The 27,530-nt window shown below is 42.0% G+C and overlaps 1 protein-coding gene across 2 annotated transcripts in view; it reads right to left on the reverse strand.

The window, feature by feature from the left end:
• The window catches only part of pxdn (peroxidasin), an 86,837-nt gene that overhangs the window by 12,770 nt on the left and 46,537 nt on the right, over nucleotides 1-27,530 (reverse strand). For both annotated transcript variants that reach the window (XM_074692315.1, XM_074692314.1), the window contains 10 exons: nucleotides 25,706-25,978; nucleotides 23,504-23,779; nucleotides 19,339-19,451; nucleotides 18,847-19,003; nucleotides 16,635-16,743; nucleotides 11,873-12,030; nucleotides 4,526-5,532; nucleotides 3,883-4,379; nucleotides 3,596-3,730; nucleotides 2,193-2,401 (listed from right to left, as the gene is read on the reverse strand). In XM_074692315.1, the coding sequence (XP_074548416.1) occupies nucleotides 2,193-2,401; nucleotides 3,596-3,730; nucleotides 3,883-4,379; nucleotides 4,526-5,532; nucleotides 11,873-12,030; nucleotides 16,635-16,743; nucleotides 18,847-19,003; nucleotides 19,339-19,451; nucleotides 23,504-23,779; nucleotides 25,706-25,978 (2,934 nt within the window). The remainder of the gene's footprint in view (nucleotides 1-2,192; nucleotides 2,402-3,595; nucleotides 3,731-3,882; nucleotides 4,380-4,525; nucleotides 5,533-11,872; nucleotides 12,031-16,634; nucleotides 16,744-18,846; nucleotides 19,004-19,338; nucleotides 19,452-23,503; nucleotides 23,780-25,705; nucleotides 25,979-27,530) is intronic.

Genomic DNA, 27,530 nt, shown 5'->3' on the forward strand with positions numbered 1-27,530 from the left:
AAGTGGAGGGAGGATTTGGGGATTGACTTTTCTGATGAGATTTGGAATAACGCCCTTAAAAGAGTACATTCTTCCTCAATATGCCTACGGCATACAGTTATCCAGTTCAAGGTTTTACACCGCCTTCATTGGTCGAAAGTGAAATTAGCAAAGTTCACATCTAATGTCAATCCTATGTGTGACCGATGTATGCAAGCATCAGCCACCCTCGCACACATGTTTTGGTTTTGTCCAAAATTAAATAGTTTCTGGCGATCAGTATTCAAAACCCTTTCAGATGTCCTAAAAATACCCATAGAACCCTCTGCTGTCACTGCAATATTTGGAGTAATTCCACAAGATACGCACCTTAGTCGACAAGCAAAGGATGCAATAGCCTTCATATCTCTTCTAGCCAGACGACTTATACTCCTTAAGTGGAAGGAGAAGTTTCCGCCAACCTTTAAAATGTTGATTAAAGACCTCTTACATCATTTAGTGTTAGAGAAAATTCGTTACTCCACAAGAGGGTGTGCCCAAAAGTTTTATACTATATGGCAACCTTTTTTGACATACATAGAAAAAGTAGATGACACCAACATTTGAAATTTATAAAATAGATCCCATATTGTAATTATTTATAGCCCGTGTATATAAGTTGCATTTTTGTTTATTTGTTTTTATGTGTATTTTTTTATTTTTTTATTTATTTATTTATTTATTTATTTTATTTCTATTTTTATTTCCTTTTATCATACTCTGAATACTTCCATATTATCTTGACTGTTATTGTATTTATTTTACTTTTATTTATCCATTTGATTTATTTATCTTCTGACTTTTATCTTAAATTATTTTTATATTTTTAAGTACGAGAATAACTCTTTATAAGATTATCATTATTTAACTATCTAACGGTACAGTAATACTGTTGTAGGGATGGGGCTCTGTTGAGCGGGGGGGGGGGGGGGGGGGGGGTTGTATTGTGTTCATGTAATTTCTTCTGTATACTCCTATGTATGATTTGAATATGTCAATAAAAATACTTTGAGCAAAAAAAAAAAATAATGTTTTTCCATCATCAGTTTTTGTATTATTTAACAAGAGGTTAAAAAGGGTCCTTCATGACACTTAAAAAGGCTGCATCTTCCTGCTGCTGTTCCTAAAACATGAATCAAAAAGCAGCCTCTAGATTTCAAGACTTTATTTTTCTGCTGGCTTTGAAAGCCTTTTTTAAAGCTGAACAGATATGATCCAGTTTGTAATAACAGAAATTAGCATTTTTTAATGCTTCAATCATAATAAAGTTATCATTATGTTCACCACGGTTTCATTAATTAAATTCCTTAGACTTGTATTGAAGTCAAAGACATTTTCTCATTACATTATGTAATTTTTACTTTCCTCCTGCTGTTTGATTAAAACAGTGAGGGGTGTCTCTTCATTCTTTGTCTTCAGCTGCACCTGGGGCTAAAACGCTGACACATCCTTAATTGAAAAATACCAAAATACACACAACACTGGTTGTGTCACGGACGTAGAAGAAGAGGTTTTCCACCAGCAGATTAACAACATGAGACTTTTTAAAGGGTTCAAAGTTTGTTAAAGCTCAATTTACTGTGTCAGCAACACAAAAACACACACGGCAGAAAAAAAAGGGTCAAAGCCCCAGAGAAACAAATCCATTCACTGTTTTATCACGAGGTGCTGGAGCCTGAAATAAAGTTTATTATTCCAAGTTTCCGAGGCAGTTGACTTACTTTACAGTGACGTCTGTTTGACGTGAATCATACAGACAGGAGTGCTTCAGGTAAACTACCGTCAAAGAAGCTCCTTCTTCTTTTCTAAGAGGGGATGTTTAAATTGCAGCTTGTAACAGAAGATTAACATGAAGCCAGGCTGCCCTGAAGGAAGATGCTATCAAAGGGAACAAAGTGTGCAGATACGGTGAGGCTCCAATTTCACTTTGCAACTCTGACCCTGAACCAAAGAAAACCAGGGATTGAGGCGATGCTGCAACTTGCTGGATGTAATTTTAGCAGTGATGAAAAGAAGTGATGACACAATACAGATAAACATGCTCCTGTCCTCACTTCTTTATATTGTGTTGCTGGCATCAAGTTTAAACTTAATTTGTGCTATTTTCAATATAGGCTTTAACTGATTTATAAACCATCAGATTCTGCTCTTATCAACATGAAAAAACTTGTTACCTTCACAGCAGTCCTGCCACATCCGCAGGTCGATCTGAGGGACGTCCTCACAGCTCCCGTAGCCATGAGGCAGCTCGGCTACAGAGAAGACATCGCCCTGGATGCGGGTGATGTTGTCCCCGTTGTCGCACAGAACACGTGTCAGAGAGGCCTGCTTCAACTGGGTCAGCTGTGCCGGAGTGAACACGCCAGGGTTTTCATACCAGAACCTGAACACAAACGACAGGGGAACAGGAATTGACGAGTGACAAAATGAACTCAGTTTCACATGGTGAGCAAAGACCTGTTGAGGTTTTATTGGTTAAATTCAACATGGTTCTTCATATCCGTTTTATAAAAAGTAATACAAACTCACCAGGCACTTTATTAGGTACACCCGTTCAACTGTTACTCAGATATCCTAATCAGCAGCAACTCTATTCAAGAAGTGAGTGGAAGTTCAACCTACTGAAGGAGGGAATGTTCATAGAGAATGGTCCCAAAAAGGGGAAAAAAAACAGTGAGCAGCAGCTTCTCTGGGACTCAACACCTTGCTGATATCAGAATATGGATAGACTAGTTGGACATGATAGAAAGACAACAGGAACTCTAAAAACCACTCATTACAACTAAGGTCTGCAAAAGACCAGCTGAACACGTCCAACCTTGAGGCACATGGGCCACAGCAGCAGAAGACCACACTGGGTGACCCTCCTGTCAGATAAGAACAGGAAACTGAGGCTACAATTCACACAGCTTCACCAAAACTGGACAATAGAAGATTGGAAAAACGTTGCCTGGTCTGATGAGTCTGGATTTCTGCTCCACATTCAGATGGTAGGGTCAGAATTTGGCGTCAACAACATGAAAGCATGGATCCATCCTGCCTTGTATCAACGGTTCAGGCTGCTGCTGGTGGTATAATGGTGTGGGGGATATTTTCTTGGCTCACTTTGGGCCCCTTAGTATCAACTGAGCATGGTTTAAAGTCCACAGCCTACCTGAGTATTGTTGCTGACCATGTCCATCCCTTTATGAGCACAGTGTACCCATCTTCTGATGGCTACTTCCAGAAGGATAACGCTGCATGTCATAAAGCTGGAATTATCTCAGACTGGTTTCTTCAACATGACAATTGAGTTCCCTGTACTCAAATGTCCTCCACAGTCCCCAGATCTCAATCCAATAGAGCACCTTTGGGATGTGGTGGAACGGGAGATTCTCATCATGGATGTTCAGCCGACAAATCTGCAACAACTGTGTGATGCTATCATGTCAATATGGACCAAACTCTCAGAGGAATGTTTCCAGTACCTTGTTGAATCTATGCCACCAAGGATTAAGACAGTTCTGAAGGCAAAAGGAGGTCCAACCCGGTACTAGCTAGGTGTACCTAATAAAGTGGCTGTTAAGTGTGTCTGTACCTGTCTCCATCCCTCAAGCGTCTAAACTGAGAGGCCAGCAGACACATAAGAGTTGGGCCCAGTCTGCTGCCAGGGACCAGATCTTCAGCCATCAGTGCAGGGAACAGGTCGATGTTCAGAGGAGTCCCATACAACCTACAACAGAGGCAACAGGTCAGACACAGGTAAATAGACACGTTTATCAGGACCAAGAGAAGACTCTGTCAGAAAGCTAAGACCTGAATGATGTCTTTGCTTTATTTGAAAAGCAAACATCTCTAAAAAACATATGATTATCTTTACTTCACCTCTGCAGTTTCTCTCTAACGTCTGGATTCTTGATCTCATTCCTCAGGTCATCAAACGTCTGAGCTGAAGACAGGTTACAGAAGGTCCTGTAGTCGTTGTATGGGGGTATGCCATGATCCCGCCCCCTCTGGATATTCATGGCAGCCAAGTCCAGAGCCACAGCGTGCGCCATGGAGAACAGCCTCTCTGTCAGCTCCGTGTTCAGCAGCTGAGAGGAAACACGCATTTTGCCAGCGACGCCAAAGAGCCCACGAAGGAGTGGGTCGATGCCGCCCTCATTGACGATGCGGAACGGCGAGAAGAAGGCACGGTGCAGAGAGATGTGACCCTGAGGGATTGGCTGAAAGTCCTCATCTAACCGGTACAGAATCGGGTTGATGAGGGTGTGTCCAAAGCGGAAAGCAGCAGTTGCGAAAGCGTTGAGGATGCCAGCGTTGATGTTGGGGTTGTAACCAGTGTATGGTCCCATTATCTTAATGCCGGCTTCACCCAGGATCTACACGACAGTGGATACAAGTCCCATTGTAATTTTGTTTAAAACTATGGTTTCTCTGTTAATGCATGTCCCTGTCTTATGTTTAAATTATGATTGTAATAAAGAATACACAGATTAAAACATGAACCTCTTTGTGAAGCTCTTACCTTTGGCAGCCAGTGACTGTAGGTGATGTGCTGCATCTGGGCGCCCACTATCTTCCTGGCCTCGTGGTAGATGGTGTCTCCGTCCCAGTGTGGGTTCAGTCTCAGCAGCTCCGTAGCGATTCGGTTGTGTTCCCTGAACCACACCGTGTGCATGGCAGTCAACCCAAGCTGCTCATTGGCTCGGTGATCTCCAGCCAGGAAACATGGGATAGGACTCTCATTTTCGTCCCTCATGCACTCAGTAGGCGGGCCAGTTGCAAACGGCAGAAGAGGCTTTCCTGTACGCTGGATGATGCCTTGCCGTAGCAGACCCCTCTGGCTAGCTAAGTCACGGATTTCCTCCGACTCGTGGCGTGAGCTGCCGTAAACATTAGAGGCATCGATGTAGGAGGTGAGCTGGTTGATCTGCTCTCTTGGATAAACGCTGTTCATAAGAAGAGACGTCATCCCGCTGCCGCACACGGGGCTGGATCGGACAAAGAACATACAGCGTGCACCACTCCGCAGCTGCCGGGGGTCGTTGGGGGGGAACTGGATGGGGAAGCATGGCGGGTCATTGGTGCAGGCCTGAACACACAGCTGACCATCAGAGAAACGGGACTGGCTGAGGGCCGCCACCGTGGAGTCCAAGTCGTGGTCTAAAAACTGACCCCACTGCATCAGCATGTGGGTGTAGCGGTCATCAGGAGTGATGGTCTCTGTGCCGATCATGGTGGTGGACACCAGCCGGGGCAGAGGAAGCCTGAACCCGTTGTGCAGCCGATCTGTGGCTCCTCTGGGCAGATTGAAGCCGTTATCGTAGACGGACTTCAGGAGTCGTTCAAAGGCAGTGAGTGAGGCACCCCACATGGGATGCTGCAGGTTGTTGCAGGTCCCATCATGGCTGCGGTACTTCTGGTGGAAGCAAATGTCCGAGCAGTTGTTGAAGCGGCGATGGGCCGTGCAGCCGGACAGGTTGGCGATCACATCCAGGAAGCGAGGGGACACCAGGTCATTGTAGCGAAACGCTGAGGGAAAGAAACACGAAGGTCACTCACCAAGAGGATAGGGAAGATTTTAAAGGCTCAAGAGAATTTGAAAAATTACATTTGACTTTGAAAAGTTTTCCCTGAAAACAATCACAGACAACAAGTGGTCACTTGACAGAGTCATTAAAAAATCTGAGCACAAATGATCTCCTCTAGTGACTCAGTAAAAAGGACATCTGACATCTCTTCTTTGTTGCACTGAGAAATATGTGCAGCCAATTACCTTTTATATACTGGTTCATTAATTTTTAAAGGTCTTTTATTTGAAAGCATGAAGTCAAATGTAGAAGAAAATCATGGAAGCAAATAAGAAACATGATTCTTTGAATTTTAACAGCCACCGAATGTTAAAAACTGAAATTTAAACACCACTGATAATTGCACTGAATTATTTTGCCATAAAAATCATGTATCTGAATTTATTTGTCCTGAATTCACCTGTTGAAAATCCAGATAAAAAAAAAAAAACAAGTTTTATAACTCAACAACAGAAAGATTCAGGTTGTTCAAATTCATTTCATTTCATTTTGTCAAATTCAGTTCTAAATTAAACTCGTCAAAATTCAGGTCCGAAAATTCAAGTTGAAAATAGAGATGCACCGATCGATCTTGTTATCGGGTATCAGCCCCAATACAGCCCCTTAAAGCTGGATCGGGCATCGGTGAGAAAGGATCTGCACTTAGGCTAAACTATGATTTAGTCTACAAGGTAAAATTTTTTACAATTAAATAGTCATTTCTGTAAGTTCTTCAGCTTGTTTGCTGTTTGACATTTACACACTTCTAGTTCAAATCAATATCAACCTCAGTAATACCATAAGTACCCACTGTATGTCTTTTGCTCAAAACATTACAAATCTTATTCCACAGTAGAGCATGCAGCTGATTATTTAACACTTTTATCCAATCAGTATCGGTATTGGTCGATACCCAAAGCCCAGGTATCTGTATCAGGACGAGAAAAGTTGGATCAGTGCATCTTTAGTTGAAAAATTCAGATCATAATATCCGGGCTACCTAGGCAACATTCCGTATTGACACAAATTTAAGAAATGTTTTCATTAATTCATTTATTTTCTGAACCGCTTATCCTGTTCAGGGTCGCGGGTGGCTGGAGCCTATCCCAGCTGTCATTGGGCGAGAAGTGGGGTACACCCTGAACTGGTCGCCAGTCGATCACAGTGCTGACACAGAGACAACCTTTCACTCACACACTCACACCTACAATTTAGAGTGCTCAATTGCTGCTCATCAATGAATGCTTATCAATTAACCTGATAAGCATGTTTTTGGACTGTGGGAGGAAGCCGGAGGACCCAGAGAGAACATGCAAACTCCACACAGAAAGGCCCACCAGCCAAGCTGGGAATCAAAGCGGTGACCTTCTTGCTGTGAGGCTGCAGGGCTAACCATTGCGCCACCGTGCAGCCCGTAAGAAACAATTTTCCCTTGAAAATAATGTTCAAAAATGCAGTCGTTATAATCGAGGTCTAACCATTGACACATGTTGATAGTTGTCTAGGGTCACTGAATGATTGCAACAGCAGAGGGTGCCAGCATTTTGTAAAGTCTGTGACCTCACTGACTGCGGTGATCTGTCAGTCACTTCATAGATGCAACGGCAGGAACTATCAGAGCCATGGACGGTAGATGAAAAATGGAGAGGCATGCTGAGTGTCCAGAGCAAAGTGGGCCAAACTGACAGCTGAGGCGGAGTTATGATGCTAATTTTAGGATGATGATGGTCAAAGCAGCAGAGACCTTAAACAACTGTCAGGAAGCCAACAATTATGGAGCCACTGTCTGAAGATCACATGTCCATAAAGACTGTCTGAAAAATGTGATCTGTGAAAGAAAAGTTTATCGTGGTCCTTAAAGTGTCCTGAGAGTGTGTGGTATTCTTGAGAAACGTAACAGAGGCATGCCTATTACCAGAGCTGTCATCAGAGTTGCATTTCAAATTGTGATCTCATTGTTAAGATTGTATTCACAGAGAGGAAAAAAAAAGTTTCTCATGTTTGTGTCAATATGGTTTATTGCCTTTCCTGTCCTGGGTAACCCCGGTAGCTGCGGTCTGAATTTTTAAACTTAAATTTTCAGACCTGTAATTGACAAATTGAATTTAAGCAACCCAACGCATATTGTTGTTGAGTTATAAAACTTTGGTTGAGAACTTCTAACAAGTGACTTTTTTTGGATCTGAATTTTCAACAGGTGAATTCAGGACAAATACATTTAGATACATGATTTTCATGGCAAAATAATTAAATGCCATGAATTCAGTGGTATTTTTTTCAGTATTTAACATTCAGTGGCTGTCAAAATCAAATAGTTATGTCTCTCATTTGCTTCTATAAAAAAATCAGGGAAACTTAGATTTCTTTGCTTAAAGCAGCTCCTGAAGTCAACGTTATTTGATCCCTTTCAGGGGGAAATGGGAACCAGCTAAGTTGAAGACCAGAGCGGTGTAATGTTTCTGAATTTTGGAGTAGCTCATCTTTGAAACATGATCAATACATGAAGATATGAAGCAACAGAGAGTAAAACATGTATCAGATATTTCTAAAGCTGCTGGATCTGAGAGTGCAGAGAGAGAAAGAAGTTCCTCTCCTGAGGGTATGGTCTGCAGTGTTTCACCAACCTGCCCCGACTCGCTCTGATATGTGAGAGCTCCTGTGTTAAAGCTCCGACAGGCAGACTATCGGTGTGACTGTGATGTGTTAGCACTGTGGTGTCATGGTTATGCACGGGGAACCAGTGTTAAGTGTGTGTGGCAAACCTCAGTGAGTGTTAGCTGAGACTTCCTGTCTAAAACCATCACCTGCTGGCAGCTTCCCACATGCTCCCACGTTACTCACGTTAGTGCTGAGTGGGTTTGTATGTGAGGGCAAAGAGAAAGTGTGTGTTCTTCTCTCAGATGAAACAGAAATACAATAAAAACTGGTTTCTGCTGACGGGCAGAAATCTCTGTTTGCTTGGTTTGGGGCCAGTGCAACAATGAACACTTGGTTGTTGTCACAAGTAATGAAAACACTGTCTCTCTCTCTGCCCCTGTCTTTGTTCTTGTTTCACAGAGCTCCATTTGTCTCCTCTCAGCCCTTACTTTCACCTGGATGGAATATATTATTACTCCTCTTTTATTTCTCCATAAATCTGCTCTTATCCTTTGATTCAGGCACTTTTTCCAGAGCACCACATGAGACAGACTCTGTTCACAACCGGCCAATTTCACCTTTGCGCTGTTCTATTAAACTGAGAACTTTCCCGCACAACAAAGCCAAGTACACATCCCCACAGCTTTCAGTGCATATGTGAGTCATGCCATCTTTAAACATGTAAACATCCAAAACAACACACACCCCCCAGCCTCATGCATAATTGAGACAATCTGTAAACTAACCTCCTTAAATATGTCCCGTGCTCCGCAGTGACTGTATGTTAAGTGCTGTGTGGTGTGACATAGAGCTCATAAAACTGTTTACAGCCTTCCTCGTCAACTGCTCCATGATTACGTCTCCACGCCTCGAGGTCATGCTTAAGAGGAAATGGCATACAGATGGAGCGGCCTTCCTAACGCCAAAATGTTATACCGCGGTAATTCATGGCTGAATGAAACTTCACTCAGGAAACTTCTGACTGAATCCAGAGTGAGACTTTGATGACATTTTATTTGAATATTCCTCAAGAAAATGACATTTCCATCCACTCATAGGCTGGACCTGCTAATCCTTCAGGGAAAATGTGACATTCAATCAAACTTACAAAACTAAGGCAACCAAATATACATGTACAAAAACTGTTTAACAAGTGGTTTGCATGCACGTCACAGCAACCCAAAGATATGATTGTTTACAGACTTTACTTTGGCCAACAATCCAAGACTTCCTTACTTATATGGGACTTAAATTGGGACATTTCCAAGTGGCCAAATGGCTTATTTGGTCTTCTGATAGCAGTCAGTGTGAAGTGTGGGAATAAGTCTAAAGATCTCTGAATGCGTGCATCATGTGGGCAAGTAGGGATGGCTACCTTTCACATTTGAAATGATACGGTACCAATGCCTAGCAATTGGTATCGGTACTCAACAGAACCAACTTTCTGTACTTTTGTGAGTGTTACTGTGGTGATAAATATTAATTTGTTTAATAATAAAATCTCAAAGTATATCATTTTATCATATCTATTTCTCAATTTATAAACTTGTAAGGCTGTGTTCACGCCCAGTAGGAAAATCACCCACTCTTCCACTCCCTCACAGTCACAGAGATGATGATCAGGAACCGAAAACATGGTTCTTGGTATTTTTTACTGACTCGGCAGTTCAGAAGATATTAAAAACAAAAGTTTGCCCAATCAGGGCACTGCTTAGTTGATTGACAGGCCAGTGCTCTCTAGCTGTTAGTTCGGAGGCTCAAAGCCCACCCCAATTCTAATATGGCACCTGCCGCAAAAACGGTTTCAGAAAAAGACAGGTGACATCACAGAGACAACATCCATTTATAAAACAGTCTTAAGTCCTTACAGCAAGAGAGTCTCTGGCCTCTTTGTGGAGTTTGCATATTCTTCCACAAGTTTCCACACTTCTCCCCACAGTTCAGTTACATACTTGTTGGGCCAAATGGTAACTCTGGCCTGGGTATGAATGTGATTGTGTCTGTCTGTCTGTGGTGCCCAATAATAGGTTTGTGACCTGTTCAGAGTGTACCTGACCTCTTACCCAGTGTGTGCTGGGATTGGCTCCTGTGTTCTTCAGCCCTGACCTGAATACAACTTTTCTATTTTGTTGTTGTGTTTAAAATAAAGTAGTTCAGATGCAGCATTTCAAATATACACTTAATTCGAAAACCATGTGCCTAAAGTTTGTCCCTTAAACTACTGTGACATTAAACTAATGTTGCAAAATAAATAAATAAATAATGGGTGAAAGATGTGGTCAGTTGGTGAAACTGATAGATGTCACTTGGTGAAAACAATGTTACTCATAAAAATCTAATATTGCACAAAACATGACTTTGATTTTCATTTTATCAGTCTACTACACTGTAAAAATTAAACTCAAAATGATTTTAAACTAAATGACCCAAGAATAGAGAGAAAATACTGATGTTTACGGCATGAAAACCCACATCGTCAAATTTATTATACAGTTTATGGGCAACATGTAGTGGTGTAGCTCTTAAGCGCCATCCATCGCAGTGGAGGTGCAGAAGACAAATTGTACTTCCAACTCACCTGAAGTATGATTTTTTAAATCATAGGTCAACAGATCAAAGTATCGCAATATATTACATATATTTTTACACCTCTAATGTTCATCAGGTAATTTAAAGTCTGATTCTAAAGGCAAATAGAGATGGTTAAAGTAACTGAACATGTACATTTCTCCAAACAAAGCTGGAGACATAAGCTTCTGACTAAGCTTACAGAAGCTGTGATTAAATGGGGGTCTTTAAGTGAAGTGTTCTGTTTGAACACAGCTCGCACTCTGAAAACATCATCACTACGCTTTACCAACACAGTGGAACAGTTAAATTTTGGGACAATTTCAGGGTGAAAGTTTTGAAAGTTTGCCTTCAGTGAGAAAGTTTTCAGAAAGTTCTGTACCTGATCTGTGCATGTGTGAATTAAGTCTTGCGGCTGCTTTTATGATCAAACTTTGAAACACGATGACCTGGATGGCCAAGAGCCTTCACAGATAATGCTCCAGGTATTTAATAAATGCTGTAACTGTGAAGTTTGGCTCAGAGCACGCTTGGTTGATGCGTTCACCTACTGGCAGACAGACAGAAAGCTAGAGGGAAAACAAATGACCTACATAATCAGTGATAATGAGCTTTGAATGAACTCCACAAGAAGCAGCTTGACTCTGCAAAAAACAAGATTTGTCTCAATGACGTCAGACTTCTTTACATGCATGTGCACATATCAATCATTTCCTCCATGTGTGAACTTTTCCAGTGCTTATTTCTCTTGCTCTAAATACAACATAATTAACAACCCTATTTGCCAAAAGCTGCAGCTCATAACGCCGGTACGGCAGTGAGCAGACTCCCAAGGGCCCTCCAAGGCTGCACACGCCCTCACACAGGCTGCTGCACTCGGCTTTAAGACAGAGGCAGCCTGTGAGAACATGACACGCTCCTTCCTAATGCTGGTGCAATATTAATTTTACACAACCTCCACAAATTTAACAAGGCCTGTGCTTCCAAATAGCTCACTGTTTAGGTTTCATGTTGGAAAGTTAGCTTCATGCATGTCACGTAAATCTGTGACAGAGGGATCAGCAGATGAGGTCAGTGTCAGTATTTCTCAGTCTCACCTGTGCCATTTGTATCCACCATGAGGCCCTGGTTGACGTGGTTCTGGATGAGCAGAAGTGTCTGTTCAAAGATCTCCCCGGCTCGCGCCTGCTCCACCGTGTAGGGATCCCGAGGATACCGGAAAAGAGCAAGCAGCTCTCCAGGGGTACGAGGCTGACTGGAGTGATGAGGGATAAAAAGAGGGATAGACAGAATGAAAAATGAAGAAGAATAAACAGGATATTTGAAGATATGTGTACATACACAAGAGGAGGTGTGTGGGGGCAAAGAGGGCGTGAAAGAGACACATAGTAAAAGGAAGCAGTAGAAGAGATCCGTTTCTAATTGAACGTTAAATAACATTCTTCACATGGATCTTTTCCTTTTTGCCGGAGGGCAGGAAAAGCAGGCAGAGCTTTCTCTGTAACTTTCCAGAAAACTTTTCCGCTGCAGCTCGATGCAGTCACAGAGTTCAAACAAAGAGAAGCCTGAAACAAGCACAAACATCTCAGACATTTCACTGATGAGCTGGATCTCTCTCATCAGGAGCTTACCACAGCAGCTCACCACATGACTCTGTGTTGATCCTACTTTCACTCTCCTGAAGACCACCGACAGGACTACTCCACTATCACTCCAAACTGCTTCTCAAAATATGTATTCAACTCCTCAACCTCAACCTTTAAAGCTCAGCCAGAGTTGTATTAAATGGTGTGGAAAACCGTAAAACCACTTGCCAGATCCGCATGTGTTCTACCAAGTCCAAGAGAAAATACAAGAAAACAATAAAGCTTCATACTGCAAGCCTATTTAGATTGTGAAAAAATACACATGTGGACCAGATTGCTGACAGAACATGAGGACTTATCTTTCATCTGAAGGACCATTGCTGTGTTTTCAACCTGGGACCTATTTCATACATCTTTTTTGACATGTTTTAGACCCTGATTGGATAAAATCACTCTGAGAATTGCTTCACTCGATTGCTACAGTCAGCACTCAGTGAACAGACTGAAAGTGCTGCTGTATGATCCTCTGGGCTGAATGCATCCTGACAAAAACCATCTTTAAGAAGTGCCTGGTTTTGCCCTGGCAGCCTCAGCTTGTTGTTATATAAGAAGAAAACTTTGCTGAAAGGGTTAAATTGAGTTTTTCATTGCAGAGTAAGATACTGTTCAGACTCTTTGACAGTCAATGAAGAAATAATGTGATTTGACCTCACCGAACATGCCAGCTGATGGTCTACTGATTCCACTTGGCTGTTTCTTTAGGTAGTTTTGTGCTACATTAACATTGTGTAGAATCAAATCATCCATGAACAGCCCAAAACTAATTGAATTAGCAGTAGAAAAAAAAACTCTTAAACTCTTGCTCTTGAGCTTGTCAGATCTTAAAGGAGGCCCATGTCTCACCTGTGGGCAGCAAAACCTGCTGGATCAACCCCCAAACCCTTTGTACCTACTAGAGCCTGCAACCTGTAACTGTTGTTTTTGCGCTGTCAGCATCTTTTTCTGTAAAAGTCAAAGTGGGAAGCTGTTTTTTTAGTGGCTGGGCTCAAAGTAGTCTTAGTTTCAAAGACTGAGACTCATCAATGTCACTCCTCCATCAAGGTGTACAGCTGCTGTTGATGCTTCAACACACATTTTACTGATTTTATTTACATTTTGTAAAGAAAGAAGTTTATAAAACAAAAGCAGACATGAAGCCTACTGAGCAGTGGTGGACCGACATCGGATGATGATTTGTTGTTTAATATACATGGTAATCTTTTGTATTGAGTGGAACTTTAATTAGTCCATGAAACAGAAAAATGTCTTGTTTTAAGATGTTTAAAGACAAAGATTCTACCTGAATTGCTTGCAAAGTGTAAAATAATCTAATATTTGGGTAGAAAAACCCCCCGTCAATTTTCTAAAAATCAGATTAATGTCTTAAAAAAAGAAACATGCAACTCAGGTGCCATTTTTCTCTTGTAATATCTCAAAGTAAGCCTTTTTTCTTTAGACTTGTTAGGTGAATTTGGCTCCATTAAGTCCAATAAGAAAAGTTTTACCAAAGAAAAGACATGAAAACTTGCTTTGAGTTCCCATTTTTGCTGTGCAAAATTGACTGAATACAATTCTATGAATCAGAACACAATCAAATAATAACTAAACTGACTGTTTGAGACTTGATTTTCTGTCTTTTAGCAGGAAAAAATGAATCATTTAAGTGGACGGCTGCCTGCAGCGGCTGCAGACATTACTTGTGTTTTAAATCAGTCTTATGAGCTAATGTATCAGCTGATTTCACAGTTTATTGCTTTTTCTCTAATACAGATTATTTCTTCTAGACTCAATGGTCACAAATAAGGAGGGAGAACATGCTGCAGGACAACTTCTGTAACTCCCATAAAACTGTTCCAAGATGAAAACAGTGCTAAGACTTTAAACATATGTAAAAATAAAGAAATATAAACACCTTTTATCAGCTTGGTGTTGTTTTTCTCATCAACAGAGTGAATCTTTTAGTCAAGGGACGTTATTTTTTATAACTCTTCCTCTGACAGCTGACGACCTTATTAACCCCGATGAACAGCTCTGAGAACTGTAGCCCAGGTTTGATTACATCTGTTACCATCATGGTTTGCCAGTGGTGAAATGTTATTTCCTTGATCTTATTGAGTTTTTTAATAACTTAAGAAAGACGGTAACATAAGATGTGGTTTGTTTTAACAATGAGGAGCAGCTGTTGATGTGGAAACCAAGCTCAGTCTGACAGCCTGACACAGACGAAGTCCCTTAAGATAGGAGGGGAAAAATGCTCCCATCTATTATCTCATTCTGAAATATGAGTCTATTCTGTTCAGAGCTGGTTCAAAGACTGAGACTGGTGCTGTCAGCCAAGGTGGAGGCTTCCTGTTAATCTGTGATTGTCATTAAAGAGATCTGGAAATCCCCTAATCTCCATCTAGGTTACCACACTGTGTTTAATTGTGTGTGTGTGTGTGTGTGTGTGTGTGTGTGTGTGTGTGTGTGTGTGTGTGTTTTTGCACTGTATTTGTGCGTGCATGTGTGGGCAGATTGTGTGTGTTTGCATGCCAAGAAAAACACAACTGCTAACCACATCATTCAGCAGGATGGAAACACTCGAGCTGCACTGAAACCACCTACACCTCCTACAGGGGCACGTAGTGCAGTGAAAACTGTACAGGATGAACAAAGACCTGGAGACACATTCATTCCTTCAGCATCCTGAAGAGGCTGATCTTTACACCAGGGAGGCAGAAGTTATCAGACTAACTGTCCAAACAGATGTTTGTATTTCACTCTGAGGTGCAGTTGATTCTTTTAGCACCAACATTTTAAACTGACAAACTTAAATCCTGGTGCACAGCAGCAGGAAAGTGCAGCATATCAGCAGCTCTTCTGAATGGACACACTCTTTCCCTGCAGGCTCTGACTCAGACCTGGAACATTCAAGTCATGCGCCAAGATAATGTGAGACAAGCTATTTGTACTCAAGCTTTGGCCACATGAGCGTGTAGCTCTGGACTCAGCCTGAACAGGGAACATTTTTTACAATGAGTCCAAAGGACAGCCGGGTGGTTTTCTTATATCTGTTCAGTTGGAATCTGCATTTCAACCTTACAATGATCAGCTGTGCTACTGTAAATGAGAGCCCAAGCATGAAGTACTTCAACAAGTTTATTTTTGCAGCACTTCTTTGCTTTTGCTTAATTTCCCAGCTCAAATCAAATACACTTTCAGATTGGCGGATAATAACAAATAAAGATATTCATGTTTTAGTTTTTCTCTTGCTTAGCCACGACTGTAGCCGTGCATTTTGCAGCACAAACTAAATTTAATCTCCAAGTATCTCAAGAATGTACTGCATCCTCATCTTTTTATTGCAGTAAACTCATAGTTTCATCTCCAGCAGTTAATATGATGCATGTGCACACATTCACAAAGCAGATATGAGAGTATATTTGCACAGGCTGCTCCTGCAGAGCGTGTAGTGAGAGACAGACCGAACAAGAGCAGGGAGCGTGCATTTGGGGAGTAAATCCTCCGTTTTTGGACCGAACAGCAGCACTGTGTAACAGAGTTTATGTAACATGGCTAAGTTTATGGAAACAGACTGCAGCAGGCTGGGGGATAATGTTACCAGTTTGAAGCTACTGATTATTGTCACATGCATTATTTTACACCATGATGATGACTTTCCATCAACCTGTGGATCACGTGTTTTTAACCATCTTAGGATATAAGATCAAACTCCCACTTTACCCGCACAAAACATCAAAAACTCAGTTCAGTGAGACACTTTATCAAACCCCTTCCAGTGCTCATGAAAGTGACCTTACGCTGCTGTATTTAAATATCTGAAACACTCCAAATGAATAGCTGTACTTTTTTCAAACCAGAACTTTTGCATGCTTCTATTGTGAAAGAGTAATTGGTTCAAACAGTTCAGCAGAAGACTGAGGCACACAGATGTGAGATGGGCTTTTATAGCATCAACAAACCCCTGCAGTAAAATAAACACAATAAAAAGCAAATGCACTACAAGTGTTTGATTTTGCCCCTGACAGGTTGAGGTCGTTTGTGGAATTTAGTTTATTTGAGAAAGGCAAGCTGTACACCGCCGTCCTGACACTGTGATGCCATTAACATCACCCCAGTGCAAATCATTTGTCTGATAATTAAATAAAAGCTTTTTGAACAAATTTTGACCCCCATGCACATAATAAACCTAAAATGTGTGTTTGAATGACTGTGTAGGTGTCCCATGTCTCACCCATCAAACAGGCGCCTCCTCGTCGACTCAATAGCACTGTCCACATTCCGGATGGCCTGCTCGATAGACGAGGTCACAAAGGTGTCGCCCTCTCTGCTGACAGCAGGAACTGTGACCCAGGAGAACACAGGTTTCATGTTAGCACCAAAATACAGAGCACATGAAGCCACCAATGGTCTGAACACATTCAGGTCACAAAACAAAGCTCAGGAAATAAAGCTTGATTCATTAGTGCTTCGTAACGTCTCAGAGATCTGTGTGAGCATATTTCTGGCACATCCCGTCATGTGAGTGTGCCATCAAAAACAGAGACTGTGACGTGAGGAGCGAGGGAGTCCAACAATAACTGAGCACTTTGATACAGTTTATGGTGAAGCAGCTGAGAGCTGAAGTCTGACCTGAGAAATCGCAGCAGGAAACACCAACACACTCAAAGACGAGCAGAGAGGAGTCTGATCGCACAGCAGCAGAGTGTGACTGAGCTACGGACAAGATGGACAGAGGGGGCTCTCTACTTTAAAATAACAGCTGCCTACACTGAATGTAAATACTGTACAGCATGATATCATGTTCATAAAAAGCTCCCTTTGACTCCTTACGGTCTCCCTGCTTCACTGCCTCCTCGCTGACCGATAAATATCAAGCTCAAGGAAAACCCAATTCCTGCAGCAAGTTTACAAAATCCTGTTTTAATGAATCAAATTCAGCTTTCAGACTTTTTACAGGGCCATTACTTCAGCTGCTGTCTTTTGTGTATTAGGATTGTGTGCATCTGATGATAATGTTGTTAAATGAGAAAACATACATTTAAAGGGAACAGGAAGCAAAGAAGGTTCTCAAAGGTCAACAATCAAACTTATAGTTGTGAAGATTTATCCATTAATGTGTTTTTTGTTTTTATTAACAATTATTTCTCTTTTTGCAGAAAATAAAAGACTGTTAAATTAATTTAATTAGGGAACACACTTTTTTTCCCAGACATTTGCAGATTTTATCAATGCAAGATCTCTTGTAACCTGAATTCACAAGAAAACATCCACATCAATGTCTCTCAAACTTTTTTTTCTCTTCTCCCACTTCTCAATAGACACAGTCGACCTTGTGTCATAGTTTGGGGAGAACAAACCTTTTTGCCCCCCTGCAATAACGCAGACACATAAGTTTTGAACCCCAATTTTAATGCAAACAAGCTGATTAAACCTTCAAATCCAAATCCATAAATTAAAAAGACTGAATGAATAATCCCATGAATAACATTTCCTATCGAGTTAAATCATCCAGGAAGTAATCACATCTGCTTTATAATGCATTAAGATCAACATAAGGTCATTAGCACTAAACAGACAAACGTATTTTAATGAATGAGCTTCATCATGCAGATTCACTTAGAGTAGCCTTTAAAAGTGTGGGATAAATTTCTCTCATCGTGAATTTTTAAATTTAACCACAGGAAAAATTCATTCACTGCTTTGATAAGATACATCCTCTGTTAGGCCCCATTTACCCAACGTTTTCATCCGAAAACACTAAATGCAGTGAAAAAAATCTCCAATGAGCTGATCATCTGGTGTATTGGCGAATACTAAGTGCAGAGGTGGAGCAACAGACACACATTTTGCTGAAAGACAGTCAGCAGGTTCAGCAGATTGAGCAGCAAAAGTACAACATGGTAGTCTGCAACTACCCTAAAACGGTTCTGTTGTCCTGTTGTATGCACTTGGGTGAAGTGAAATGTGACGTCAGCGTTTCCACTGAAAATGCTGGTTCACTGTAAACATGGCAACAGTGGTGACAGCGTTTCAGGAAATTCCACTCTGGAGGCCGTTTCAAAAGTTTGAGTTTTAGGTCGGCTAAAACGCTTTTTATGTGTGAATATGAGGCTAAAACGCAACAAAACTTTTGTGTTTCACCCTAAAACCGTTGTCATGTAAACAGCCCCTTAAAGTCACTTTGGTGCTAACTACAGACATACATATGTTGAGATTTTGGATCCCTTTAGGAGGCCAAACTTGTCCTCCTGTTGGATGTCTTACAGAGAAAGTGTTCTCTTCATCTGCTTCATGCTTCATTTAGAAATAAAACTTTAAATTCAAAATATTTTGTTTATGCACTGTAGGTTGTAGTTGTGAGCTGTTGTTGTAGGTTGTTGTTTTTCCCCAGAGTGTGAACTGCATGTTCAATGAGGTGTCAACTGTAATTACTTGTGCCTTACCTGTGACTGTTAGCACCATGCTAGCAACCTGGTAGCCGATGGGGTTGCGTGCAAAACACTCGTAGCGTCCTGCATCAGCTGTGCCCACATCCTTCACCTCCAGATAACCCTCTTGGCTGATGTGGAACTTCCCACTCTCTGTCACCTGAACACCATCCTGGGGGAGACAGGGTGGGGGTAAGAGAGAGGGCAGAGGTCATGACCTGTGAGCTAGCATGTGGGGCTGGGGATCATATTACTGGACTGGGATTAAGGGACTCACAGATGGGACCTGATATCAGCAAATTGAGCTGTTTAGTCTGCTTAGATGTTTTCAGAGAGAATTCAGCTTCGACGGATCACTTACTTTTTTTACAGTTTTCACATTTTTTGCATTCGATATTGTAATTAGCCCCTCTCCACCTACTCGTCAGCGTTTGTCTAACCCCATGACCTCTGCAGCGGGGAGGTGGTGAACAGCTCACTCAGCTGACAGCAGCTCTATCATCTAACCTTGTTCCAGGTGAGGATGGGCTGAGGCTGGCCCTCAGCGCTGCAGGGAATCTGGACGTCCTGGCCAGACTCCACCGTCAGGTCCCTTGGAGCATTTGTGAAAACAGGCGTTACTGAATGAGTTAAAACATACACACAGACACACACACAGACACACACGTGTTAATGATTATACACTAGTGCTCAGAATACCAGACAGAGAAAATCAACTTTTTATGCATCAATCATAGCAGACATGGATTCATCTAAATGCTGCTCTGCTGTGGCTACTTTCATTCCTCTCCTACAGAGCTGCAACACATCCAACATCTTAAAGTCATTTAGGAGTTCAAAAGGAGATGAGGGCATTGCGTGTTTTGGAAGGAAAAGATCCTCAGAGGTCCGTGTGTTGGCAAGTAGTGCAATAAACTATTCTGCCACCCATAGACTAACTTCTGGAAGAGAGAACAGGCGGCTTTACAGGCTCAGTGAGTGAAGTAACAGAAAACTGCTTTCATTGATTTTACCCTTTAACGATCAAAAGTGCTGACTGTGTCACTATTGTGCAACTTAAATTGAAATAAGACTCTCTGATCAACTGTTGTGCTAACGATTCTATTAATGCCACTAGCTTTTGTTAGGTCACCTGATCACTGAGGCTGAAACGTGTTACTCTGAATCCTTCAATGTCAGGATTCAAAAACAAACTTGATCATTAACAATCCTGTAGCTAGGAGAGGCATCTTTTCATCTAGTATTAAAAGTATTGAAGTAGGAAGACTTTGCCCACAAATGTGTGTATTTCTTTAATTTTTAAACTGGTTGCTCTCACTTTAAACCTTTGGTTGCTTAACGTTCAGAAGAGAGGAGAGGAGGGTGAAATTAGGAGAAAATGAGAAACAGCACCAGCGCATTATCTTACTTTGTGCGTGTATTTTCTGTTATTTTCTGTTTCTTGAACATGCCAAACATATTTTTAATATTCACTTAATTCTGCTTCCTGCTTATCCTGCTTATATTTTATGTCTGCAGCTACGTACTTTCATGCTGTTTCTTATGTGGATCCTAGTTATGTTTGATTACAGGGTGTTATCTATACTCTAATTATTAATTTTGACCCTCCTATTTTTGTTCTGTTTTGTTTGTTGATTATCTGAGTTAAGGTAGCCTATTTTAACATCCAGGGACAGGAAACTAACCCTTTGGTTTTCTCTCCCACATTTACAAAAATGTTATTTATATGTACTGTCCCTGTAAATTAAACGTATAAATACAATAAATTAATTACTTAAAGGTAGGGTCTGCAGGATTTCCTAAAAAAAGGAAAGGTCAACTGTTACAGGAATAACCTGGCTAATTGTCTCCTATGGGTCTCTATATATGTGTGTCAGTGTCTGTGTCTGCCTCAAACCCTCTTCTCTGCCTGTATCTTGATGTTTTGGCTGTTTCGGGCCAATCACAGCTTGCCCAGTGCATAAGAGACTTGGCGTGTTGATTAGCAAGTGGAAGATATTATCCTGAGTGGCGATAGTGGACGTAGAGAAGAAAGAGAGAGAAAGAAAAAACACAACCAAAGTGAAAGAAACACTGAACAGATAAAGCTTTTTCCTAAATGAGGATGAAACTTGGCTCGACTTTCACACACTTTCGGGTACTTGGAGAGCAGCACGGGACAAAGAGCGACACAAGTGGGCTTTCTGCCAACCAGGTATGTGTCGAATACCCGTGATTAGCTTGTGCTAACATACCAAGTCATGTGCATTGCTCTCAAGTCTCTCTCACGTAGAAATGCAACGCTAGAGGTGATAGCTGGGCTCGTGAGTGTGTTCACCTATCTTCCGGTCAGCGGCAGTGGGTGTGTGCTAGGGATGGGTACCTTTCACATTTGAAACGATACGGTCCCGATGCCTGGTACCTGGCAATGGCTATCGGTATTCAACGGTACCAATTTTCTGTACTTTTTTGTGCTTATGTGGTAAAAAACATCAATTTTTTAAATAATAGAATATAAAAAAAATCAACTTAACATACTTATTCTTCAGTATATAACCTTAAAATGCTGTGTTCATGCCCACCATGGAAAATTGCCTTCTCATCATCTCATGCCATCACAGTCACAAAGATGCATCTAGGTACCTAAACATGGTACCTTTTGATTTTACATGAATCGGTACTGGGTACTTTTGACAGAATTCGGTTGGTACCTATAAAAGTACCTGATTCGGTACCCATCCCTAGTGTGTGCTGCTGTTGGCACTGATCCAAGGAGGAGGAGAAGCCCAGTTTGAATGTTGTGTTTACTAACAAGTAATGAAAGTTCCTGCAGACCCTAACTTTGGAGCAAAATAGTGGGGGAGCCTTTTCTAACCTTTATGAACATTATAAGCTTTCTTTGTTTCTATGAGCTTTGACTTAAAACTTAAAACATACTTTCACAAACACAAACACTCTTTTCATCCACTAAAGGAATGAATTAAAAAAAAATCAAAAAACAGTGTTTCAGAGTTTTGCACACAAGTCAGAGAGGCCACACTCATTGTTGGCATCTTCTCGTCATCTAACACACAGTGTTGGGCCCGAGTAGAGGTTGCATGAATACATAATGCTCATACTCTTTCATGACTATAGTGCAATAGGCAGCAGTGAACCACCTGGCCATGGGAAAATCCCCAAAGTTTGAGAAAATAAACTGGAGTGGGAGTCAGTTTTATACACGTCTGACACTAATTCACAGCCTCTAAATCAAAGTTCTTAAACAAGGAGTTCATTGCAGGGTACAGGACACAGCGTCAGAGCTGCAGGCAGGCTATTACACACACGCGCACGTGCACACACTCTGCTGTTTGTGAGCAATGCAGCTACAAACCAGCACATGCACCACAGAGATACTGATGCATCTGCTGAAAGGAAACACATCCACTTAATCCCTGCATTCGCTTTCTTCCTAAGCTCTGCCTCTTCCTCTCCAGAGCGCCCTGCGTTAGGCTGCTATCACCCAGCGCAGACGGCACGGTTGTGGGCTCGTATAGAGCTTTAACAGTGTGGGGCCATTATGCAACGTGTACTTTGAGCCGTGTTAACAACCATCACTACATGGAAAAACATGGTGTCATCACGGGATTACAGACTGCAACGCTTTCCTATGATATGCCAAGCCTGTAATTTCATACACACACACTCACACACAAACAAAATACACCCCTCTGCACAGCACTCAGGAGCAGAGGGACAAACTTTGAATTCTTCAGAGAAACATGTAGAAAAAATTGTAAATACATGACACTAAAGAGTTAAAACTTTTAGTGAACATATGAACACAAAATACTGAGATTGCGACCACACAGACCCACACACACACACATGCAGAGCTATACATCTTTCAGTAAGTGTCTGTATGTGTGTGTGTGTGTGTGTGTGTGTGTGTGTGTGTGTGTGTGTGTGTGTGTGTGTTCATACACTGCACTGACAAACTAGCTGTGAATGAAGAGTGCTTCACCACTCCCACCCTCTCAGAATTTTACCACCTCGCACTCCTCCTCCTCCTCCTCCTCCTCCTCCTCCTCTTCCTCCTCCCACACAGTCCTGCAGTGTTTGAGGAAGGTTTTTAGCAGCTACACTAACAACCTGTTTGTGAATGTTTCAGTCATATATTTCAGCCCCTTGTCTGGAGGAACAGATCTGTTTCTGTGCAACAGTTTGTAGCTGGACTTGTACCACAATAATCTTAATCTTGCTTGCTGTTTCATACTAATTTTTAATTCTACACAAATTTTTATCCAAGTTGTTGTTTTCTAAAAAAAAGTGCTTGTTTCCACACATTCATCTCTGGAGCTAGATGGTTCAGGTAAGGAAAAAAAAAAGTCATATTTAACTGAAATGTTTCATGTAAGGACTCTAAGATGTTTTGCACTTTGCATAAAAACGTGAGACTGTCGGTGGCAGACACACATGTTGAGTGGGTGCTCTTTGAGTGGTTGCACATGTCCTGAGGATTACTTTGCTTGCTGTAGGAATGTTTTGGAGCAATTCTAATGCTGTTATATTCAAATAAAGCCAGATTCAAGAAATTACAGAATCACCCTTTAACTTTCTCTAACACAGTGCAGCTTTGACATAATTATTTTTAAATACACTTCACTTCACCCATCAGCTACAGTCTCTCTCAGGCGTCCTCCTGTAGTCTCACCTCTCTGCTGGATGCTGAGCTGCACAGCAGCGCGTACGGTCCCCACCGGGCTGACCGCCTGGCACTCATACTGGCCCTCATCATGGGCTGCCACCCGAGTGATGCGGAGAGTGCCAGAAGACAGGACCACGTGGCGGCGGTCTAAAGGCAATGGGCTGCCTCCACGAGTCCAGGCTATCACAGGCTGGGGGTAACCTGATGCTTCACAAGGGAAGTCCACTGTGTGACCCTCCAGGACTGACTGGTCCTGAGGCGTGACTGTGAGCTGGGGGACAGCTGGAGGCAGAGGGGGGAAGTATTTAAAGTTAAAAACTGTAACACAGAGTGAATATTTAGCACAGAATATTCAATGTTGTTGAATATTGAACTATACTGTTGCAGCGACTAACTGTGGTTAGTTAAAGCTACATTGTTCAATACAGGGGGAAAAAAAATCTTCTTGCACTTAACAGCAGCACCTGCAGCTAAATAACTTGTAGCACTTTGTCGCAATAGCTAAGGTTTTCCCTTCTTTCTAAATTCCTGCTTGTGTTGTGCGTCACTTTGGACAAAAGCTTCTGCTAAATGAAAGTGTATAATTCTAGAAAAGATCCACACCATGCCTCCAATAGTAAGTCAAAGTAAGTAAAGTAAATTTAATGTTCATTAATAGTAACATCAAAGTCAGACATCTGCTCTTCTAAAGAGAGCTGCAGGAATAATTTCATTACACTGAATCTGTGCAGACAAACTGTTCCTAATGCAGGTGATCATGTTCACTCTGAGTTCATTTGAGGTTAGAGATCCTGACGTCTCAGAGGACAAAAGGAGCTTCTTGAATTACTGCCTTTGGTTGCAAAGTACATTCACCAATGTTTATTGAACCCTGGCCTGGACAGTAGGGCGGATTTGTATAAAGTAAATATTTAAAAAGAAGAAATGACCCTTGAATGACCCCTGGACATCTCTTTGTTTCCCTGAAGAGTGTAATTGTGGGTATGTCCTGTCAGGAGGACAAACAGGTCAGACTGTGAAGAGATTTAAACCAGTGAACGGACAAAATATGAAAACAAAGCTCTGCGCAGACCCAGATTTATTCTTCCCAACCAACAGTTTCGCTCTTTTTATTCCAAACCAGGATCCAAATGATTCAATCAGTTTGAAGCAGCTGGTGTGAGTGTTTATCTAAAGATGAGCAACAAATCTTTGCTTCCTAAGATTTTACAGCAAATGCAGCAAGATGGGTACAACACATTGGATACACAAAGCAATTATTGAAAGAAAAAACTGGGACTTTAACAGCACTTTATCCACAAAGCACACAGATAAGCAGGCACTAGAGTAGCCTGGGCTGTTGTTTTTATCCAGCTGCTAGCTAACAGTTAAGTTCAGTTAGTCACCACAGAAGAGAGGCACAGAGCATATTTACATACAACATATGTAAAAAGTTACCTTGATGCTAATTTAGATTTACTGACAGGATTAGCTAGAATCTGAGGTCAATGAATGAAATGTTTCCTACAAATCCAGACAGTCCCACAAAGACAGCGGAGGTTCCTTAAGTCAACAGTTTGAAGAGAGGCTGAGCTACTCTTCATGAATCCAAAGGTAATGGGGCCCAAGTCGCATTCTTTTCTGTGCTATGACTTGAACTAGACTTGGACTTGAACACAAGGAATCTGAAACTTAACTCAGAGTCAGATTTGGTTACTCAACTCCACCACTGATGTGAGGTTAAAGACATAAACATTTGTGGAGTAAGAGGAAACTGTTACTCTGGGACAACTTTTCCAACAAATCAGAGTGAAGCTGACCTTTGACCTTGGGGTGAAAAATACCCTGACTTCATCATTTTAACCAGTTAGTGTTAATTTGATGGATCAGACAAGTAAACAGTTGAATTATAGTTGATGGGCTCTGACTCACACAAACTTTCAGGTTCTGACATTTCAAAAAAATCAAAAAAATGTGCAGAGTCAGTTTACTTTCAACTTCCTATGAGATGTTATGAATTGACAGCCAGATAAATTGCCTGTCTTATTTTCTAATCCTTTAGTTTTAATTCACATGATGTCTAAAAGGTCTTCGCAAAACCTTTGGATGCAGAAGAAAAATGCTTTATCAGTGAGTACCAGATGTGTTTACACTGGTGCCATGCTAAGGATGATATCTGTAGGAATAAATCAAATTTCAAAGATCAGGCAGAGAATTGTTCAGTCCCACCTTGTACGATGATGAAAGCTGTAGCATGTATGGTGTCAACATTGTTGGAGGCGAAGCAGGTGTACTGTCCTCCGTCCGCCTGGACCACGTTCTGGATGTAAAGCCCCCCAGAGGGGGTGATGTTGATGCGGGCATCGTTGGGCAAAGGGGTCCGATCCCCTTTTGTCCAGGAGACTCTGGGTTGTGGTTGGCCTGTGGCGCTGCATTCAAGGGTCACACTCTCCCCTACCAGCACCTCCGTGTTCTGGGGCTGGATCACAAAACTTGGCCGTGCTGGAGGAGGGGAGGAGAAGAGAGGGGGAGAGGGTGGAGGGGAGGATAGGGGAATGGGGTTAGATTGATTAGGTGTGAAGTGATGCTTTTATTAGGGAGTAACTGAGAAACTGATGGTGACCTAAATAAGAGACAGAGTAACGCACGCCTGTACCGAAACGGTCATTTTATGCACAAACATCACCTTTGTGTCTGTGACTCCTGCCAAAACAACCTCCTGTGTGTATCAGAAAATGTGGCTGAGGCGGTCCATATTTGGCCCATGATTGCAGTGGAGTCAGAGGAAATATGTACACAGCGAGAGGCCTTGGGTTTACAATCATATGGAGACAGGAAACACACAACATCTGCTTTCAGAAAGAGGTCCTTAACGAGAGGTCATCTTTCTAGCTATTCGTCACCCACTGGTGACCTTTGGGTCACTCAGAGACAGGCGTGCTTATCGGCTGCTGCGACAGCTATTAATCAGAGCAGAGTGACTGATGGGAGAGTTAGGTTTAAACGTGTACATGTATGTTTATCAGGCAGAGGAAGGAGGAAATGCATGACAGAGACAGAGGACATGATGTGGAGCAGCTGGAGAGAAAGTTTTACAAAAGGTAGCATGTTTTGGTCACAGCTGGAGGAACATCCCAGTTATTTAACCTCCAGTGTGAGAGTCCTGGGCCCGTGTACATGACCAGCTACTGGTGGGGAAAACAGACCGTTTGTACTAACTGGGGCATTGCTGCAGTGCTTGTTTCACAAAGCAGCTTTCATATTACTGATTTTATTATTAAAGTTTTCTGCTGTGGCTTGGAAACACCACATGCATTTACTCTGTTCAAGATCACCAAACTTTCTCTTTCTCTTTGTTTACCTGATTGACTCACTGATTACAGCTGTTCGTCCATGTGTTTCTTGTAATAAAATCTCAATTTTTTAGGCTAAAAGAATGCTTTTCTTAGGACGCTGTCACACTGGCCCTCCAAAACATGCTGTGCTTAAGCACGATTGCCCCCCTGCAGCGCCGATCCCCAGCTGGAGAGTACGGCTGGCGGTCACACTGCCCCAATATGAACCACACTTTAGCGGGTATCAGACACGCGCACAGCCCGCCTACGTCATCGTGAAGCATTTGTTTACATGAAGCACGATCTCATCAGAGTCAGCACAATGAGACACAGAGAGCACTGCTACAACTTTAGAGACTTTTGGACTTAAGTTAAGTCGTTTTCGCCCAACACAGCCCTCTAACACCCCCCCTTTGTTTAAAATGATTGTGGAGAGATGCGCTCGCGGTGATTATACGTAAAGGATCGCACGCGCTGTCCGCGCGCTTGTGCTCGTGCATGAAGTAAACCGTGCCGAAGCCCACCTCTTCAAAGCGTGCTGAAGTACGGAAGGAAATCGTGCTTGAGCACGGTACAGTTGCGGTCACACTGGCCATTCCAAACGTGCTTTACGGCTGAAGCGTGCTTAGGCACGGCACGATTGGCCAGTGTGACCGCGTCCTTAATCTTTTCTCATTCACACTGTTACCACTCGCCTGGTTTATTGAAGTTTATGAGTG

Source organism: Halichoeres trimaculatus, unplaced genomic scaffold (genome assembly GCF_033239565.1).
Source record: "Halichoeres trimaculatus isolate MK-OKI-2021-1 unplaced genomic scaffold, fHalTri1.1 fHalTri1_scaffold_17, whole genome shotgun sequence".
In the NCBI taxonomy this organism is placed as follows: Eukaryota; Metazoa; Chordata; class Actinopteri; order Labriformes; family Labridae; genus Halichoeres; species Halichoeres trimaculatus.